This window comes from Heterodontus francisci, chromosome 39, assembly GCF_036365525.1.
Source record: "Heterodontus francisci isolate sHetFra1 chromosome 39, sHetFra1.hap1, whole genome shotgun sequence".
In the NCBI taxonomy this organism is placed as follows: domain Eukaryota; kingdom Metazoa; phylum Chordata; class Chondrichthyes; order Heterodontiformes; family Heterodontidae; genus Heterodontus; species Heterodontus francisci.
Window position 1 is genome coordinate 14,165,782 of NC_090409.1, and position 21,056 is coordinate 14,186,837.

Sequence of the window (21,056 nt, forward strand, 5' to 3'; positions counted from 1 at the left end):
ACAATAAAAGAATTAGGTGCAGGAGTAGGCCATTCGGCCCCTCGAGCCTGCTCTGCCATTCGATAAGATGATCAGATTATGTCCTCAGCTCCACTTTCCAGACTGCATAGATAACCCTTGACTCCATCATTGATCAAAAATCTATCTAACTCAGCCTTGAATATATTCAATGATGCAGCCTCCACCGTTCTCTATGGAAGAGAATTCCACAGACTAACCACCCTCTGAGAAAAAGAAAATCTCCTCATCTCTGTCTTAAATGGGAGAGCCCTAAGTTTTAAACTGTGTCCCCTAGTTCGAGACTTCCCCACGAGGGGAAACATCTTCTCAGCTCGTCTTAGAGCAAAGACCAAAGTACGGAAGGTCCTCATCAGGGAACGCCTCTTTGCTGACGATGCTGCATTAACATCCCACAAGGAAAGTGTCTGCAGAGACTCATCGACAGGATTGCAGCTGCCTGCAACAAATTTGGCCTAACCATCAGTTTAAAGAAAACGAACATCATGGGATAGGACGTCAGAAATGCTCCATCCATCAATATCAGCAACCATGCTCTGGAAGTGGTTCAAGAGTTCACCTACCTGGGCTCAACCATTATCAGCAACCTGTCTCTCGATGCACAAATCAACAAGCGCACGGGAAAGGCGTCTACTGCTATGTCCAGACTGGCCAAGAGTGTGTTGGAAAATGGCGTACTGACATGGAACACAAAAGTCTGAGTGTATCAAGCCTGTGTCCTCAGTACCTCGCTCTATGGCAGCGAGGCCCTAACAAGGTATGTCAGCCAAGAGTGACATCTCAACACATTCCATCTTCGCTGTCTCCGGAGAATACTTGGCATCAGGTGGCAGGACTGTATCTCCAACACAGAAGTCCTTGAGGCAGCCAACATCTGCAGCATGTACGCCCTACTGAACCAGCGGCGCTTGAGATGGCTGGGCCATGTGAGCCACATGGAAGATGGCAGGATCCCCAAGGACACATTGTACAGTGAGCTCATCACTGGTATCAGACCCACCGGCCGTCCTTGTCTCCGGTTTAAAGACATTTGCAAACGCGACATGAAGTCTTGCGAAATTGACCACAAGTCATGGGAGCCAGTTGCCAGCAATTGCCAGAGCTGGCGGACAGCTATAAAGGTGGGGCTAAAGAGAGGCGAGTCGAAGAGACTCATCATTTGGCAAGAAAAGAGACAACAGTGTAAGGAGAGAGCCAACTGTGTAACAGCCCCAGCAACCAACTTTACCTGCAGTGTCTGTGGAAGAGTCTGTCACTCTAGAATTTGCCTTTATAGCCACTCCAGGCGCTGCTCCACAAACCACTGACCACCTATAGGTGCTTACCCATTGTCTCTTGAGACAAGGAGGCCAAAAGGAAAAGGAAAGGAAGGGATAGGACCGTTCCTGGCAGTGAATTCCAGAAACCCACCACCCCTTGGGTGAAAAAGTTTTTCCTCATGTCCCCTCTAATCCTTCTACCAATCGCCTTAAATCTGTGCCCCCTGGTAATTGACTTCTCCGCTAGGGGAAACAGGTCCTACCTGTTTCTCTATCTAGGCCCCTCATAATTTTATACACCTCAATTCAGTCACCCCTCAGCCGCCTCTGTTCTAAGCAAAACAACCCTAGTCTATCCAATCTTTCCTCATAGCTGTAACATTCAAGCCCAGGCAACATTCTTGTAAATCTCCTCTGTACTCTCTCCAGAGCAATTATGTCCTTCCTGTGGTGACCAGAACTGTACGCAATATTTCAGCTGTGGCCTAACCAGCGTTTTATACAGTTCCAGCATCACATCCCTGCTTTTGTATTCTATACCTTAGACAGTAAAAGAAAGCATTCCACATACATTCTTCAACAGTTTATCTACTTGACCTGCTACCTTTAAGGACATGTGGACATACACTCCAAGGTCTCTCACTACTTCTACCCCTCTCAATATCCTCCCATTTACTGCGTATTCCCTCTCTTTATTTGCCCTCCCCAAGTGCATTACCTCACAGTTATCTGGATTCAATTCCATTTGCCACTTTTCTGCCCACTCAAACAAACCATTGATATCATTTTGGAGTCTACGGCTATCTTCTTCACGATCAGCTACATGGCCAATTTGTGTGTCGTCAGCAAATTTCCAAATCATGCCTTCCACATTTAATTCCAAATCATTCATATATAACACAAACAGCAAGGGTACCCAACACTGAACCCTGCAGAACACCACTGGAAACAGCTTTATCCTTTGCTTCCTGTCGCTGAGCCAATTTTGGATCCAACTCGCCGCATTTCCCTCTGTCCCATGGGCTTTCATTTTACTGACCAGGCTGGCATGCGGGACCTTGTCAAATGCCTTACTAAAATCCATCCACTTCACTATCCTCATCAATTCTCCTTGTTACTTCCTCAAAGAATTCAATTAAGTTAGTAAGACATGGCGTTCCCTTAACAAATCCATGCTGACTATCCCTGAACATTTCTAGCCTTTCTAAGTGGCAGTTTATCCTGTCCCTCAGAAGGTTCCAACAATTTACCCAACACCGAGGTCAGATTGACCAGCCTATAATTATTTGGCCTATCCCTCGCACCTTTTTTAAACGTGGTATAACTTTCGCAGACCTCTAATCCTCTGGCACCTTGCCTGTATCTAGTGAGGATTTGAAAATGATCCTCAGCACATCCGTTATTTCCTCCCTGGCTTCCTTTAACAACCTGGGATGCAATCCATCCAGCCCTGGTGATTTATCCTTTCAAGGATGTCAGACCCTCTAGTACCTCCTCTCTCATTATGCTTATCTAATCTAATATTTCACACTCCTCCTCTTTTACAATATCTGCATCATCCCTCTCCTTTGTGAAGACAGAGGCAAAAACACATTAAGAACCCTGCTCACATCATCTGCATTCACATGTAAGTTCCCTGGTACATCTCTGATAGCCCGACCCTTTCCTTAGTTATCCTCTTGCTCTTAATGTACTGATAAAACATCTTTGGGTTTTCCTTGATTTTACCTGCCAATATCATGTCCTCTCTTTACTTTTCTAATTTCCTTTTTCACTTCACCCATCACTTTCTATACTCCTCTAGGCTTTCTAGAGTATTGAGTTTTTGGTGAACGTCATAAGCTTTCTTTTTCTGCTTCAACAGACCCTGTAAACCTCGCGATAACCAGGGGGCTCTAGACTTGGCAGTACCACCCTTTATCTTTGCGGGGACATGCCTAGACTGTGCCTGTAGTATTTTGCTTTTGCATACCTCCCACTGGTTTGCCACTGATTTTCCTTCCAGTAGCTGTATCCAGTCCACTTTTGCCAGATCGCCTCTCAGTTTTGTAAAAGTTACCTTCCACCAATTTGGAACTTTAACCCCTCTCTTTTCTTTGTCCTTTTCCATGATTATGCTAAAACTAACTGTATCATGATCACTATCTCCAAAATGGTCACCCACTGCTACTTTATCTACTTACCCAGCTTCATTACCAAAGACTAAATCTAGAATTGCACCCCTTCTCGTTGGACTTGTTATGTGCTGGCTAAAAAAGTTCTCTTGAATGCAGTTCAAGAATTTTATGTCCTCTGCGTCCTTCACACTGCTTGTATCCCAGTTGATATTGGGGTAGCTGAAATCCCCAACTATTATTGCCCTATAATTTTTACACTCAGAAACATGCCTACATATTTGTCCCTCTATCTCCCTCTCACTATCTGGGGGTCTATAGTACACTCCTAGTAGTATGGCTGCCCCTTTTATATTTCTAATCTCCACCCATATGGCCGTATTTGATGGTTCATTTAGCATATCATTCGTTCTCAAAGCTTTTATTGATTCCTTAACTAATAATGCCACACCCCCTCCTTTTTTATCCTGCTCTATATCCCGCCTGAAAACTCTATATCCAGGGTTGTTGAGCTGCCATTCTTGACCCACCTTAAGCCAAGTTTCTGTTATAAAAACAATATTGTGTTGCCATGTGTTTATCTGTGCCCTCAGCTCATCGGCTCTATTTAGTATACTCCTTGCATTTATATAAATACCTTTTAACATTGCCAAATTCCTGTGCTGCACACTTTTTCACCTTTATTTCTCTGTCTTTCTGAGTCACTCGCTAATTTTCTGCCTTCCGTTCCCTGGCCTGAAATTGTCCTATCTGAAACTGCCCTCAGGTTCCCAACCCCCTGCTAGTCTAGTTTAAACCATCCCCAACGGCACTAGGAAACCTTCCCGCAAGGATATTTGTCCCAGTCCTGTTCAGGTGTAAATCGTCTGGTTTGTACCTTCCTCAGAGTCGGTCCAAATGTCCCACAAATCTGAAGCCCTCCCCACTGCACCATCGTTCGAGCCATGCATTAATCTGGTGCATTCTCCTATTTCTATACTCACTAGCACGTGGCCTTGCAAGTAATCCAGAGATTACTCCCCTTGAGTTCCAGCTTGCTAAACTCTTTCCTAACTCCCTAAACTCAGCCTTCAGGACCTTATCCCTCTTTCGTCCTATATCATTGGTACCAATGTGGACCACGACCTCTGGCTGTGCACCCTCACCCTCCAGAATGCTCTGCAGCTGCTTGGTGATATTCATGACCCTTGCACCAGGGAAGCAACATACCATCCAGCAATCACGTCTGTGACCATAGAAACGCATATATGTTTGTCTATCTAAAGAATCCCCTACCACTATTGCTCTCTTGTCTTTTCTCCTCCCTCCCTGCACAGCTGAGCCACCCACGGTGTTCTGGTCATAACTCTTTCTGTACTCTCCAGAGGAACCTGCTGTCCCATTGATACTCAAACCTGAATACCGGTTAGAAGGTAGGATGCTCTCCGGGGTCTCCTGCCCTACCTGCCTTGACCTTCTTGTCTGTCTGACAGCCACCCAGTCCCTCTCTGCCTGTGCACTCTTAAGCTCCGGGGTGACTCTCTCCTGAAATGTGCTATCCACCTAGTTCTCTCCCTCGTGAATGCATCACAGTGACTCCAGCCGCCGCTCGAGTTCCGAAACCCAGAGCTCAAGCTTCTGCAGCTGGTGTTACTTGCTGCAGATGTGTTTGTCAAGGACACATGGTGCATCCATGACTTCACACATACCACAGGAGGCTTAATCTACTTGGTCGATCTGTCCTGCCATACCTCAGCTTTACAAAATAAAAATCTAATGTAATAAGTAGAATAACTTACCAATTACTTGCCAATCAGCTTCTTCCCCTGTACTGTGGAGGCTGAAAAAGCAAAAAAGAAAAGGAGACCAAAGAGCACCTCCTTCCCCTAGTCAGTAAAATCCCTCACACACAATTCACTCACTCCATGATCCGGGACCAGTTCCTGTGCCACTCCACCTCTTACACACAGCCCGGAAATGTCCTATCCCTTCACCTTTCTGCTCACTCCATGGGCCAGGACACAATCTGCTCCACTCCACCTCTTACACACAGCCCGGAAATGTCCTTTCTCTTCTCCAGCTCACTCCATGTTCTAGATCCAGTTCCTGCTCCATGCCACCTCTTGCATACACTCGGGAATGCTCTCTCCTTTCCACCTTCCGCTCACTCCATGTTCCTGGACCAGATCCTGCTCCACTCCACCTCTTACACAGAGCCCGGGAATGTCCTCGCCATTCCGCCTCCACTCCATGTTCCAGGGTCAGAATCTGCTCCACTTCAGCTATTATTCATAGCCTGGGAATGTCCTCTCCCTTCCACCCCCCTCCACTCACTCCATGTTCTGGCACCAGATCCTACTCCACTCCGCCTCTTTCACACATCCTGGCAATATCCTCTCTCTTGCATCCCTCTGCTCACTCCATGTTCCGGGACCAGAACCCGCTCCACTCTGCCTCTTACACACAGCCCAGGAATGCCTTCTGCCTTCCCTACACTCTGCTTGCTTCATGTTCCAGGACTAGAATCTGCTCCACTCTGCCTCTTACTCTGATCCCGGGAATGTCTTCTCCCTTCCCTTCCCTTCTCTGCTCACTCCATATTCCGGGACCAGATTCTGCTTCACTCCACCTCTTACACACAGCCCGGGAATGTCCCCTCCCTTCCACCTCCCCGCACCACCCCCCCCCCCAAATCACTCCATGTGGCAGGACCAGATCCTGCTCCACTGTGCCTCTTACACACATCCCGGGAATGTCCTTACCCTTCTCCCGCTCACTTCATGTTTTGGAACCAATTCCTGCTCCACTTGGCTTCTTGCACATATCCTGGGAATGTCCTTTCTCTTCTCCTGCTCACTTCATGTTCTGGAACAATTTCCTGCTCCACGTTGCCTCTTACACACAACCGGGAACATCCTCTCCCTTCCACCTTCCGCTCACTCCATGTTCGGGAACCAGATCCTGCTCCACTCCACCTCTTACTCACAGCCCGAGAATGTCCACACCCTGCCACCCACCACCCCCCCCCCCTCCATGTTCTGCGACCTGATCCTGCTCCACTCCGCCTCTTACACCCATCCTAGGAATTTCCTCTCCCTTGTCTCGCTCCATGTTCCAGGACCTGAATCTGCTCCACTCTGCCTCTTACACACAGCCCGGGCATGTCCTCTCCCTTCCCTCCACTCTGCTCACTCTATGTTCTGGGACCCGATCCTGCTTCACTCTGCCTCTTACACACAGCCCGGCAACGTCCTTTCCCTTCCCTCCACTCTGCTCACTCTTATGTTCCGGGACCCGATCCTGCTTCACTCTGCCTCTTACACACAGCCCGGGAACGTCCTTTCCCTTCCTTCCGCTCACTCCATGTTCAGGACACAGACCCATCCTGGGAATGTCTCCTCCCTCAGCTCACTCCATGTTCTGGGACCAGATCCTGCTCCACGCCGCCTGTTAGACACAGCTCGGGAATGTTCTCTCCCTTCCCCCTCCATTCACTCCATGTTCTGGGACCAGATCCTGCCGCACTCAGCCTCTCACACACAAATCGAGTCATTAAGTTATACAGCATAGAAACATGCCCTTTGGCCCATCATGTCTGTGCCAGCCATCACCTATCTATTCTAATCCCATTTTCCAGCACTTGGCCCATAGTCTTGTATGCAATGTCATTTCAAGTGCTCATCTAAATACTTCTTAAATGTTGTGAGGGTTCCTGCTTCTACCACCTCTTCAGGCAGTGCGTATGCCACCTGGTTCTTGATCGTCCGCTAAGGGAAAAAGTTTCTTCCCATCTAACCTATCAATGCCCCTTATAATATTGTATACCTCAATCATGTCCCCCCTCAGCCTTTTCTGCTCTAATGAAAACAACCCTAGCCTTTTCAGTCTCTCTTCATAGCTGAAATGCTCCAGCCCAGGCAACATCCTAGTGAATCTCCTCTGCACCCTCTCCAGTGCAATCACATCCTTCCTATAGTGTGGTGACCAGAATTGTACACAGTACTCCAGCTGTGGCCTAACTAGTGTTTTATACAGCTCCATCATAACCTCCCTGCTCTTATATTCTAAGCTTCAACTAATAAAGGCAAGTATCCCATATGCCTTCCTAACCACCTTATCGACCTGTGCTGCTGCCTTCAGTGATCTATGGACAAGTACACCAAGGTCCCTCTGTACTTCCTAGGGTCCTACCATCCATTGTATATTCCCATATATATATATATGTATATATAGGTATGTGATGAATCAATCAAGCGTATTTATTAAACAAAAACCAACAGTGAAACCATTTCTACTCTATCTTGGCTATAAAAACACCACCCACCCTGTCTATCCTAATGTGTGTTTGATAAAGGGACCCTAGCCCATTCAGTGTGTCGTTTAGTCTTGTTGCTGATGCTCACAGGCCTGATGTCTTGCAGCTGGCTGCAGCCTGTCGTTGTTGCAGTGCACAGTCTATCTTGGGTTGAGGATTTACCTCCTTGCTTCACATCCTGCCAAATCGATTACCTGCTCATTATTCCTGCTCTCTGTTTCCCGCAGCTCAGCTCATTTCCTAACCTGACCTGTCTTCAATTCTATGGGCTTCAGTTTCAGCAAACAGGCTTTTTTGAGGGAGTTTATCAAGTACCTTCTGGACATCCATATAAAAAACATCCATAGACATTCCCCTGTGCACTGCTTTAGTCACCTCTCCAAAAATCTTTCTTTCCTCTCCTCTTCCCCCCAAAGCTGTAAATCCCAGTCCCACACACTTTCCCTCCTCCCTGTGCTGAAATCCAAACCCATGGGACCATCTGCACCATTTCTTCCCTCCACTGCCAGTTTTCTCCCTCCCTCTACACTGGCTGGGTTCAGTTCTCCAGCTCCTTTGAGCAGAGTGCGATCACTCTGCACATGCTCAGAGTAAAACCTGTGCTGAGCATTTGCACTCGGCCCCTGCAGCCATCAATGGGACACATTCTGCCACAGAAGGAATCTGGGGTAAAAACATTGAACAACTTCTCCTTTAACTCCATTCACTTCCTCCAAATAAAAGGTATTGCTACGGATACCTGGATAGGTCGGAGTTCTTCCTGTCTTTGTGGGATATATGGAACATTCTTTGTTCCATTCCTACTCAGACCCCCTCCTCACCTGATACATTGATGACTGTATTGGTGCCGTTTCGTGCCCTCGTCCTGAACTGGAAAATTTCGCCAACTTTGTTTCCAATATCCATCCATCTCTCGCGGGGTGACACAGGCAGTGGCTAGCACCACAGGCTCACAGCTCCAGCAACCCGGGTTCAGCCCTGGGCACCGCCCGCTCGGAGCCCGCAAGCTCCCCTTGTGAACGCGTGGGCCTCCGCCAGCTGCCCCGGCCTTCCCCCACAGCCAAAGACCCGCAGGCTGATAAGCAAATTGGCCATTCTTAAAGGCCAACAACCAGACCTGAACCCGATGACGTGTCGGGTTCAGGTCAGGTCAGCTCACACTTCCAGGTCCAGCATTCGGGTCGGATCGGCTCGGACACACTCTATCACAACCTCAGGTAAGTGACTTTAATGTTACTTTACTTTTTGGACTTTAAAGGTGGTTTTGTTACAGTTATTTTAAGCTTGTGCAGGTAAGAAACAAAGTGAAACCCGGAAGGTCAGTTAAGTGATGGTCGGGTTGGGCATGGGAAAAAATTGAAGGACTCGGGCCGGGTTGGATGGGGTTCTGTCGGGCTCGGGTCAGGTCTCATTTGCAGACCCGGGCAGGCCTTAACCAAGAATGTCATTTCCCTTCGCTCTGCTCACTCCCTTCCCTCCGGGACCAGATCCTGCTCCACTCCGCCTCTTACACACAGCCCAGGAATGCCCTCTGCCTTCCCTCCTTCCGTGTTCCAGGATCACATGCTGCTCCATTCCGCCTCTTATACACATCCCGCGAATGTCCTCTCCCTTCCCTTCCCCCTCCACTCCCTCCATGTTCAAGAACCAGATCCTGCTCCACTCCGCCTCTTACCCACATCCCCGATTCCCCTTGAACTTGCGGCAGCCTCAATGCTGATCTCTGAGCCCATCTGCAATGCACTGCTGGAAGGAGGCTGCTGTTTTCTCCTTTCCCCGGGGACCTTGATCTCTCCACTGGCAGATGTTTTGCCGCACACTGAGTGAATGGAGTTTGCAGGCAGTAGGTGGGGAGAGGGGACACTGCATGCCTCTCACTTACAAGGGGACAGGAGCAGGACTGTGCGGAACTCTGAACTCATTCAGCCAAAAATTAATGGAAATGTTCTGCAATTAACTTTGAACAGTATCTGAGCATAGGAACTGGGACTTGGGGACAGGCCAGAGAATTGGTGAAAGCTGGGGGTTTGCCTCTTAAAGAAGTTCAATTTGGGATCATTCCGTGCAGGGTTTTTGCTGTTGACAAACCTGCCCTCACAAAGCAATCGTGCAGAGACACAGGAGGAGCGAAGGCAGTGGCTGGGTTTGCTGGGATAGTGCAATAGTTAATATCTGACACTCTGTCACTGAGAGGGAAGAATAGCCAGCAACCCTGAGCTGCTGGACTGCGGAGATTTCTACAGGCAAGAGAGGGTTAAATATGGAATTTATCACTGGCTGGCATTGCCCCTGAATGTGAGATTAGTACTATGTTCATCTCTGGTATATCAATAAGAGATGAGACTGCATCTTCTGTCTCTCCAACAGAATTGTTCCAGGTAAAAATAGGACTTTGCAGGTTTTCTGTAAAATAAAGGGTATAATTCTAAAGGAGTTCAGGAGCAAAGCAACCTGGGGGTATATATCCACAAATCATTGTAGATGGCAGGGCAGGTTGTAAAAGCATTCGGGATCCTGGGCTTTATGGATAGGGGCATAGAGTACAAAAGAAAGGAAGTTATAAAAAGCTGGTCCGGCCTCGCTTCAAGTATTGGGTCTTGTTCTGGACGCCACATTTTCGGAAGGGTGTTAAGGCATTAGAGAGAGTGCAGAACAGCTTCTCAAGAATGGCTGCGGGGATGAGGAGGTTCAGTGACATGGATAGATTGGAGAAGCTGGGGTTGTTCTCCTGTGACGGTGTCAAGCGGATCTCGGGCTCGAGGCGCAAGTTACTCACGGGATGCAGAAGGTATTCCTGGAGAATGTGACCAGGGATGCAGTCACTTACTGTGAGCTCGCCCAATCACAAGAGGATCACTGTCATTGGATGTGGTCTGACCTCTGAAACGACAGGGCGGCACACACTATCGGTTTGGCGGTTAAACAACTTGACTCACAGATTAACGGCTGCTCGCTCTTCAGCTGCTGTCTTTTCTCCTCCGGATTAAGTGGATCACAATGATTGACTGGATTATGAAGTAGACATGAGAAATGATTCTTATCCAAGGATTTATCTCGGCTGCAGTTCCCCAATTCCATAATGCTTTCCACCACAGGATAATGTTAATGTCTTTTCTAACTTCACTTTGTCTGCTTTAATTCCCACCAGACATGCTGAGTTACATCAAGATCATTTCAGTAATTTGGTTATTTTAACCTGAACTTCTAGTTCAAGTAAAATCGATATCATAGTTAAATTTACTAACAAATTCTTCCATATTGAAATCAGAGAGTGGGTCTGATACATCAATACCACTTCCCTTTCCTAGTTGGAAGAGTTGTAGGAACCTCTGTCCTGTCAATACCACAGTCTCCTGACCCTGTTCTTGGGTCTTTTGACGTCACCATGGGAGATGAAGCTCACTCAGCTCGAGCTGGAACCAGTTAAATAGCCAATAGGATTTAAACCTGAAGCACAGCTGCTGAAAGTGGAGGGACAGAAAAATCAACCAAAAATGTCCATTATAAATGATTATAAATCAAAATGTTCACACAGTCACTCTCAGCCTTGGTCTTGTGTCTTGCAGTGACTTTAGCTGATTCTTTTGGACTGAACTGAAGCGATTCTCCACAAGCCTGAAACAGATTATGAGTTAAAGCAGAATTAGACAGGTTGAACAACAGTGTAAATGACAGGAAGACTGGAATTAATATTTCAATCATAATCACAGACAATTGTTACCCCTAAAAGTGACTGAAAGACATTTAAACAATAACACAGACACTCACCAGATCTGCTCCAGACGCCTGCAGTTCATTATGAGGCAGCTGAGAGTGGGGACAGATCGGTCTGTGAAGGTGTTTGATCCCAGGTTCAGACCAGTTAGTGACTGATTTGTACTGAAAGCAGAGGCGAGATCCTCAATACAAGAATCAGTCAGACCGACATCCCATAGACTGGGGATTACAGTGAGATAAATAAGAGGAATCAAGGTTAATCAGTGTTAAATAATGACACTATTACTGATACTGATAACAATGTACAATATTCAATATCCAGTTAGTATAAACAAAGTAATACCATCTGGTACTTTCTCCAGTTTCTGCATTTTACAGTCAGTGTTCCTCAGAGCTTCAGACAGTAGTTTCACTCCTGAATCTCCCACGTTATTGCCCCTCAGTCCAAACACAAACAGAGAATGAGAAACAAACTGAATCAAACCCTGGATCTGATATCATTTTTCTCACTTGCTTTTCCCAGGAAACATTGAAGACACTTAAAAGAGGAGGGGGTGTGGCATTGTTAATCAAGGAGAGTATTACAGCGACAGAAAGGACGTTTGAGGACTCGTCTACTGAGGAAGTATGGGCCGAGGTTAGAAACAGGAGAGGAGAGGTCACCCTGTTGGGAGTCTTCTATAGACCTCCGAATAGTTCCAGAGATGTAGAGGAAAGGATAGCGAAAATGATTCTCGACAGGGGCGAGAATAACAGGGTAGTTGTTATGGGGGACTTTAACTTTCCAAATATTGACTGGAAATACTATAGTTCGACTACTTTAGATGGGTCAGTTTTTGTCCAGTGTGCGCAGGAGGGTTTTCTGACACAGTATGTAGACAGGCCAACCAGGGGCAATGCCACATTGGATTTGGTACTGGGTAATGAACCCAGCCAGGTGTTAGATTTAGATGTAGGTGAGCACTTTGGTGATAGTGATCACAATTCGGTTAGGTTTACCTTAGCGATGGGCAGGGACAGGTATATACCGCAGGGCAAGAATTATAGCTGGGGGAAAGGAAATTATGATGCAATTAGGCAAGATTTAGGATGCGTAGGATGGGGAAGGAAACTGCAGGGGATGGGCACAATCGAAATGTGGAGCTTATTCAAGGAGCAGCTACTGCGTGTCCTTGATAAGTATGTACCTGTGAGGCAGGGAGGAAGTTGTTGAGCGAGGGAGCCGTGTTTTACTAAAGAAGTTGAAGCGCTTGTCAAGGGGAAGAAGAAGGCTTATGTTAGGATGAGACGTGAAGGCTCAGTTAGGGCGCTTGAGAGTTACAAGCTAGCCAGGAAGAATCTAAAGGGAGAGCTAAGAAGAGCAAGGAGAGGACACGAGAAGTCATTGGCGGATATGATCAAGGAAAACCCTAAGGCTTTCTATAGGTATATCAGGAATAAAAGAATGACTAGAGTTAGATTAGGGCCAATCAAGGATAGTAGTGGGAAGTTGTGTGTGGAATCAGAGGAGATAGGGGAAGTGTTAAATGAATATTTTTCGTCAGTATTTACAGTAGAGAAAGAAAATGTTGTCGAGGAGAATACTGAGATTCAGACTGCTAGGCTAGATGGGATTGAGGTTCACAAGGAGGAGGTGTTAGCAATTTTGGAAAGTGTGAAAATAGATAAGTCCCCTGGGCCAGATGGGATTTATCCTAGGATTCTCTGGGAAGCCAGGGAGGAGATTGCAGAGCCTTTGTCCTTGATCTTTATGTCGTCATTGTCGACAGGAATAGTGCCGGAAGACTGGAGGATAGCAAATGTTGTCCCCTTGTTCAAGAAGGGGAGTAGAGACAGCCCTGGTAATTATAGACCTGTGAGCCTTCCTTCGGTTGTGGGTAAAATGTTGGAAAAGGTTATAAGAGACAGGATTTATAATCATCTTGAAAAGAATAAGTTCATTAGCGATAGTCAGCACGGTTTTGTGAAAGGTAGGTCGTGCCTCACAAACCATCTTGAGTTTTTCGAGAAGGTGACCAAACAGGTGGATGAGGGTAAAGCAGTGGATGTGGTGTATATGGATTTCAGTAAGGCGTTTGATAAGGTTCCCCACGGTAGGGTTGAAGGTGATTTAGAGCTTTGGATCAGAAATTGGCTAGCTGAAAGAAGACAGAGGGTGGTGGTTGATGGCAAATGTTCATCCTGGAGTTTAGTTACTAGTGGTGTACCGCAAGGATCTGTTTTGGGGTCACTGCTGTTTGTCATTTTTATAAATGACCTGGAAGAGGGTGTAGAAGGGTGGGTTAGTAAATTTGCGGATGACACGAAGGTCGGTGGAGTTGTGGATAGTGCCGAAGGATGTTGTAGGGTACAGAGGGACATAGATAGGCTGCAGAGCTGGGCTGAGAGATGGCAAATGGAGTTTAATGCGGAAAAGTGTGAGGTGATTCACTTTGGAAGGAGTAACAGGAATGCAGAGTACTGGGCTAATGGGAAGATTCTTGGTAGTGTAGATGAACAGAGAGATCTTGATGTCCAGGTACATAAATCCCTGAAAGTTGCTACCCAGGTTAATAGGGCTGTTAAGAAGGCATATGGTGTGTTAGCTTTTATTAGGAGGGGGATCGAGTTTCGGAGCCACGAGGTCATGCTGCAGCTGTACAAAACTCTGGTGAGACCGCACCTGGAGTATTGCGTGCAGTTCTGGTCACCGCATTATAGGAAGGATGTGGAAGCTTTGGAAAGGGTGCAGAGGAGATTTACTAGGATGTTGCCTGGTATGGAGGGAAGGTCTTACGAGGAAAGGCTGAGGGACTTGAGGTTGTTTTCGTTGGAAAGAAGGAGGAGGAGAGGTGACTTAATAGAGACATACAAGATAATCAGAGGGTTAGATAGGGTGGATAGTGAGAGTCTTTTTCCTCGGATGGTGATGGCAAACACGAGGGGACATAGCTTTAAGTTGAGGGGTGATAGATATAGGACAGATGTTAGAGGTAGTTTCTTTACTCAGAGAGTAGTAGGGGCGTGGAACGCCCTGCCTGCAGCAGTAGTAGACTCACCAACTGTAAGGGCATTTAACTGGTCATTGGATAGACATATGGATGAAAATGGAATAGTGTAGGTCAGATGGTTTCACAGGTCGGCGCAACATCGAGGGCCGAAGGGCCTGTACTGCGCTGTAATGTTCTCATTCTAATAGCCAGATTTTCCTCTAACTGACGTTGAATCTCATTCTGTCGAACTATGAAACTGGCACAGTCATGGTTGGAGAAACTTGTCTGATTTCTGCTGATGCTAAAGGCCCAGATTTTAGGGGAATGGGGTGGTTTTCCCTGAACTAAATGACGTGGTTTTCCCTGAACTAAATGACAAAGTGGTGATTTCTTGTACTTTATACTCTGTATACAATGTTAATCTGTATGATACCTCAGGGTTAGTTACATTGTGAAACAGTGCTAACTGCTGCTGTAAACTCTGCTCCCCAGTATTTTATCTAACAAGGAGAGTTTATTCTGTCCCGTTACAAGTTTTAAACATCCCTGCTCTCTTAGTTTATAGGGGAAGGTAGTCTCTCACTTCATTCCTCATCAAACTAGCTCTCTATTTATTTCAACTGGTCCAGAGTTTTGGGAGAATTTTTGGAACTTTCCTCCGAGCGGGACCTCATACACAGTGGACGAATTCTGGGAAAGTACTGGGTTTACTACCCTAGTTTACCCAGGAGCCACCAACTGTGTGTGAAGCCCCACCGCTGGTCTGTATGTGACAGTACTTCAGGACCAATACCCCACCACCTGTTCGATTTAAACCTTTATCCCAGCTGATTTGAGCTCCCAAATTCACTGAAGTATCGGCCTGGATGATGAGCAAGGGGCCTGACTCCATGACCTTCAGCCAGGACTCCCACCTGAGTCAGAAGAGTCTATTTGAGTGACCTGTATTTGCTGGGTCATTGATGCTTTAAGGTAATGTAACAAGACCCTGTGGGGAAAGGTCAGCTCTCCCACCAGCTGGTCACTGCCCGGAAGCTCTGCTTTCCTCTTAGTTACTGAATGTTTGCAGTTCCAACTTCCACATCTTATGGGAGCTGACACTTCAGTAACCGTCACTTACTAATACACCTCGAGAAGAGGGTGTGATGCTCTGTGTACACGGACTGCTGGCCTCCGTGTCTCTTCAAGGGATGTATCACAGACAAGAAGAAAAACAGCAATCGATAATGATTTTTCATAATTAAACTATCAGCCCTTTCCTGTGACCTGTATGGACTGATTATTTGAAGACTGTAAAATCCTTAATAGTTCACAAGGATCCATTTTGGTTTCTCTGGTCCTGAGAGAATTACTAACTCATCCCTTTATTATTGGTCATCTTTGTGTTGAATCTGCCTCTCTCATTGAGCTGAACTGTTTGCTTCCCTTCATTATTGAGCAACAACAGAATCTATGTCTGTTGTCACGATTGATTAAGAAGAATCCCAAAGCTTTTTATACATATATAAAGAGCAACAGGTTTGCCAGGGAAAGGGTTGGCCCACTCAAGGACAAAGGAAGGAATCTATGTGTGGAGCCAGAGGAAATAGGTGAGGTACTAAATGAGTACTTTGCATCAGTATTCACCAAAGAGAAGGAGTTGGTGGATGATGAGTCCAGGGAAGGGAGTGTAGATAATCTGGGTAACGCCGATATCAAAAAGGAGGTGGTGTTGGGCGTCTTGAAAAACATTAAGGTAGATAAGTCCCCAGGGCCTGATCAGATCTACCCCAGAATACTGAGGGAGACAAGGGAGGAAATTGCTGGGGGCTTGACAGAAATCTTTGTATCCTCATTGGCTACAGGTGAGGTCCCAGAGGACTGGACAATGTTGTTCCTTTGCTTAAGAAGGGTAGCAAGGATAATCCAGAAAATTACAGGCCGGTGAGCCTTACGTCAGTGTTAGGGAAATTATTGGAGAGGATTCTTCGGCACAGGATTTACTCCCATTTGGAAACAAATAGAATTATTAGCGAGAGGCAGCATGGTTTTGTGAAGGGGAGGTCGTGTCTCACTAACTTGATGGAGTTTTTTGAGGAAGTGACAAAGATGATTGACGAAGGAAGGGCAGTGGATGTTGTCTATATGGACTTCAGTAAAGCCTTTGACAAGGTCCCTCATGGCAGACTGGTACAAAAGGTGAAGTCACACGGGATCAGAGGTGAGCTGGCAAAATGGATACAGAACTGGCTTGGTCACAGAAGACAGAGGGTATCAGTGGAAGGGTGCTTTTCTGAATGGAGGGATTTGACTAGTGGTGTTCCACAGGGATTAGCGCTGGGACCTTTGCTGTTTATAGTATATATAAATGATTTGGAGGAAAATGTAGCTGGTATGATTCGTAAGTTTGCGGACGACACAAAAGTTGGTGGAATTGCGGATAGTAATGAGGATTGTCAGAGGATACAGCAGGATATAGATCGGTTGGAGACTTGGGCGGAGAAATGGCAGATGGAGTTTAATCTGGACAAATGTGAGGTAATGCATTTTGGAAGGTCTAATACAGGTGGGAAGTATACAGTAAATGCAGAACGCTTAGAAGTATTGACAGGCAGAAAGAGCTGGGCGTACAGGTTCACAGGTCACTAAAATTGGCAACGCAGCTGGATAAGGTAGTCAAGAAGGCATACGGCATGCTTGCCTTCATCGGTCGGGGCATAGAGTATAAAAATTGGCAAGTCATGCTGCATCTGTACGGAACCTTAGTTAGACCACACTTGGAATATTGCGTGCAATTCTGGTCGCCACACTACCAGAAGGATGTGGAGGCTTTGGAGAGGGTACAGAAGAGGTTTACCAGGATGTTGCCTGGTCTGGAGGATATTAGCTATGAGGAGAGGTTGGACAAACTCGGATTGTTTTCACTGGAACGACGGAGGTGGAGGCGTGACATGATAGAGGTTTACAAAGTTATGAGAGGCATGGACAGAGTGGATAGTCAGAAGCTTTTTCCCAGAGTGGAAGAGTCAGTTACTAGGGGACATAGGTTTAAGGTGCGATGGGCAAAGTTTAGAGGGGATGTGCGAGGCAAGTTATTTTACACAGAGGGCGATGAGTGCCTGGAACTTGCTGTCGGGGGAGGCGGTGGAAGCAGGTACGATAGCAACATTTAAGAGGCATCTTGACAAGTACATGAATAGGATGGGAATAGAGGGATACGGACCTCGGAAGTGCAGAAGGTTTTAGTTTAGACAGGCATCAAGATCGACGCAGGCCTGGAGGGCCGAATGGCCTGTTCCTGTGCTGTACTGTTCTTTGCTCTACAATTCATCCAACAGTTGCAGACAAATAAATAATTACCTCAACACCTGGCATTTGTGAAGTGAAGGTCTCAGCCGCTGGAGTCCTTCAAACTGTATGTTGCAGGACTCCAGATCAAATTCTTTTATTGTATCACAGAGTGCAATGACATGAGACAGGACCGCACAGTCAATTGGTTTCAGGTCCAATCCACGAAATGTAAGTATTTCCACCGATCCGACTGTGGCCTGAACCAGTGCTTTATTCTTAGACTCAAACAGGTAGTACAATGTGTTCAGGAGGTTTCTTTTACCCTCTGTGTTTCCAATTTGTCCTTCAATCTTCTCCTTCACCCAGTCAATCACTCGGCAGGTTGTTTGATGAGAAAATGGACCCAGAACCTCCTGTAGGGGCTGAGCTGAGTGTGAGGAGGTGAGACCAGCAACAAAATGGAGAAATATCTCAAACCTCCCATCCTCCTTGCTGTGGGCTTCATTCAGGAGTTTCGGGATGTTCCCGGGATCAGGAGTCAAGAATTGTGCGATTGCGGCTACAAACTCTTGGATGGTGAGGTGTGTGAATGTGTAAACCACCCTCTGAACAGAATCATCTCTCTCCAAAAGTTCCATTATGAACCCAGACAGCAAGTGGGAAGGTTGCAGACTGTACTCGATCAAATCTTCATTTCTAAACACAATCTTCTTCTCAGAGACTCCTGTGAAGGCCATCTGACCAATCTTTAGTAATACATCACAAGGGCTTTCAATCTCTCGGCCATGGTTTTTCAGAATGTTATAAATATAATAAGAATATACTTGGGTGATGGTCTTGGGAACTTGCTGCTGTTTCCTGTCTCTTTGTGTAAAGAAGGGACCCAGTGACAGACAGAGAATCCAGCAGTAGGAAGGGTTGTAACACATGATGTACAGGATCTCGTTCTCCTCCACGTGTTTGAAAACAGCTGCTGCCACCGTCCGATCTTCAAAAAACTTGTTGAAATATTCCTTCCGTTCATCACCAATAAATCCCAGGATTTCAGCCCAGACACTGATCTCAGCCTTTTCCAATAAATGTAATGCAGTGGGACGGCTAGTCACTAACACTGAACATCCTGGGAGCAGCTGGTGCTGTATTAAACTGTACACAATGTCAGACACTTCACACCAGCATTCGGGATCTGTGCACATGGACTGAGCTTCTGTATTTCTCCGATTGTCAGCAAAATCGAACCTGTCCTTGAATTCATCCAAACCATCGAATATAAACAGTAATCCCTCTGGGTTTTTCCAGAGTTCTCCCAGAAGATTCTCAAAGTAAGGATACAGATCCAGTATTAGTTTCCTCAGGTTTATTCTACAGTTAATAGCGTTCAACTCACGGAATTTAAAACTGAAAACAAATTGAAATTTTGGGTATATTTTCCTAGTGGCCCAGTCATAAACAATCTTTTGTACCAATGTTGTCTTTCCAATTCCCGGGACTCCACGCACCACTGCTAAACTCCCAGATTTGGATTTTCTTTGGGAAAAACTGCTCTGGAACAACTGATCAGTTTGGATTTTTTCCAGTTCTCTCTGGAGATGTTTCTCTCTGCAGTCTTCATGGTCTCGGCCTCTTGCCAGCAGCTCATGTTCTACAAGTGTCCGATCTCGAACAGTAGAAATGACCGTTAGCTCAGCGTATCGATCAACCAGCTGGAAAATCTTAACCTTCTCCTTTATTAGGATAGTGTTCACTCTCAGTGACTCACAGTTTGTATCCGGAGTGTTTCCTTGTGTTTCTGTTGAACATCTTCAAATAGAACAGACAGAAAGCGGTTCTCAATGTCAGTTGCAATGACTTAAAAACAGCTTTACAGTATCATTTTATTATTCAGTGAAATATTGTGATTTAATTAACGGCTTAGATAGAGATGTGTGTAGAAATTAAAACCCTGTAAATGGTAAACCCTGCTTGAAAGTGAAAAATTCTCACTTGATTCTAATAATTGCTGAACGTGGACTCTTTGAAGGTGGTGATATTTTCCCTCTGATGCTTAATACTATCCAGTCTACCCCATACGACAGGCATCTCAATACAAATCGACACATGGTGGGCGGCACAGTGGCGCAGTGGTTAGCACTGCAGCCTCACAGCTCCAGCGACCCGGGTTCGATTCCGGGTACTGCCTGTGTGGAGTTTGCAAGTTCTCCCTGTGTCGGCGTGGGTTTCCTCCGGGTGCTCCGGTTTCCTCCCACAGCCAAAGACTTGCAGGTTGATAGGTAAATTGGCCATTATAAAAATTGCCCCTAGTATAGGTAGGTGGTAGGGAAATATAGGAACAGGTGGGGATGTGGTAGGAATGTAGGATTAGGATAAATGGGTGGTTGATGGTCGGCACAGACTCGGTGGGCCGAAGGGCCTGTTTCAGTGCTGTATCTCTAACTAACAGGTTTTATGACACAAGATGTTCTAGTGCAGCGTTATCCAACATACAGCCCCTGGGCCAGGATCTGACCCACCAATGGTTTCCATCCAGCCTGTAGATGTAAACTAGACCAGGCTGTTCCTCATCCTCACCAGGAATCTGTGACTGGAGATGAGAAATTCTGCACTGGCTTCTTCCTGCAGACCAGCTTTAAAAAAAAAAATCCCAAGTCAGTTTCGAAGCTAACAGTGGGAACAGTGGTTTCCCAACATCGGACAAGTTTGTGGTTTTCTGGTGGGCTTTTTAAAAATACAGTCAGTACCCACTGGAAAGCCCCAAATCTGTCCGAAGTTGGGAAACTGCAGTTCCCACTGTCAGCACCTGTCAGCTGTGTAACAGACTTTCGATTTTTTAAATACACTGAAAAACCATGCAACTGACAGAGAGAGAAAAAGGAGAACAGAGAGGGTAAGAGTGAAAGGGGGAGATAGAGAGAGGGGAGGGAAACAGAGCGAGAGAGAGAGAGAGAGAAGTGGGCATGGGGGGTGGTGGAGGGCGAGACACGTAGAGGGTTGGGGGGGAGGGGGTGGGGGTACAGAGGATGGGGGCGCTCAGAGGGGGTGGAGTGCGCACATAGGCAGGTGGTGCAGTCAGGGTGGGGCCCGCACAGATGGGCGCATGCACAACACACAGAGGAGAGACAAACACACACAGAGTGGGGACACATGCACATGCGCGCACACACACACACACACAGAACACACAAACATACAGACAGGACACATACCCAGACACACACGCACACAGAGGGGACACACACACAGATACACACATGCACACAGAGGCGATACACACACACGCACACAGAAAGGACGCACACGCACAGAGGGGATGCACGCACACAGAGGGGATACACAAACGCACATAGAGGACACACACGCAGTGGGGAGACACACATACGCGCACACACAAACATACAGACAGGACACATACACA

At 46.5% G+C, this 21,056-nt stretch overlaps 1 protein-coding gene across 1 annotated transcript in view; it reads right to left on the bottom strand.

The window, feature by feature from the left end:
* Positions 1-8,174: 8,174 nt before the first annotated feature.
* Positions 8,175-21,056, bottom strand: part of LOC137352808 (NACHT, LRR and PYD domains-containing protein 3-like) — a gene marked incomplete at its 5' end in the record, with an annotated part of 461,191 nt that continues 448,309 nt past the window's right edge. The window contains 3 exons of the mRNA XM_068018664.1: positions 8,175-11,300; positions 11,454-11,621; positions 17,714-19,444. Coding sequence (XP_067874765.1) covers positions 11,213-11,300; positions 11,454-11,621; positions 17,714-19,444 — 1,987 coding nt within the window. The remainder of the gene's footprint in view (positions 11,301-11,453; positions 11,622-17,713; positions 19,445-21,056) is intronic.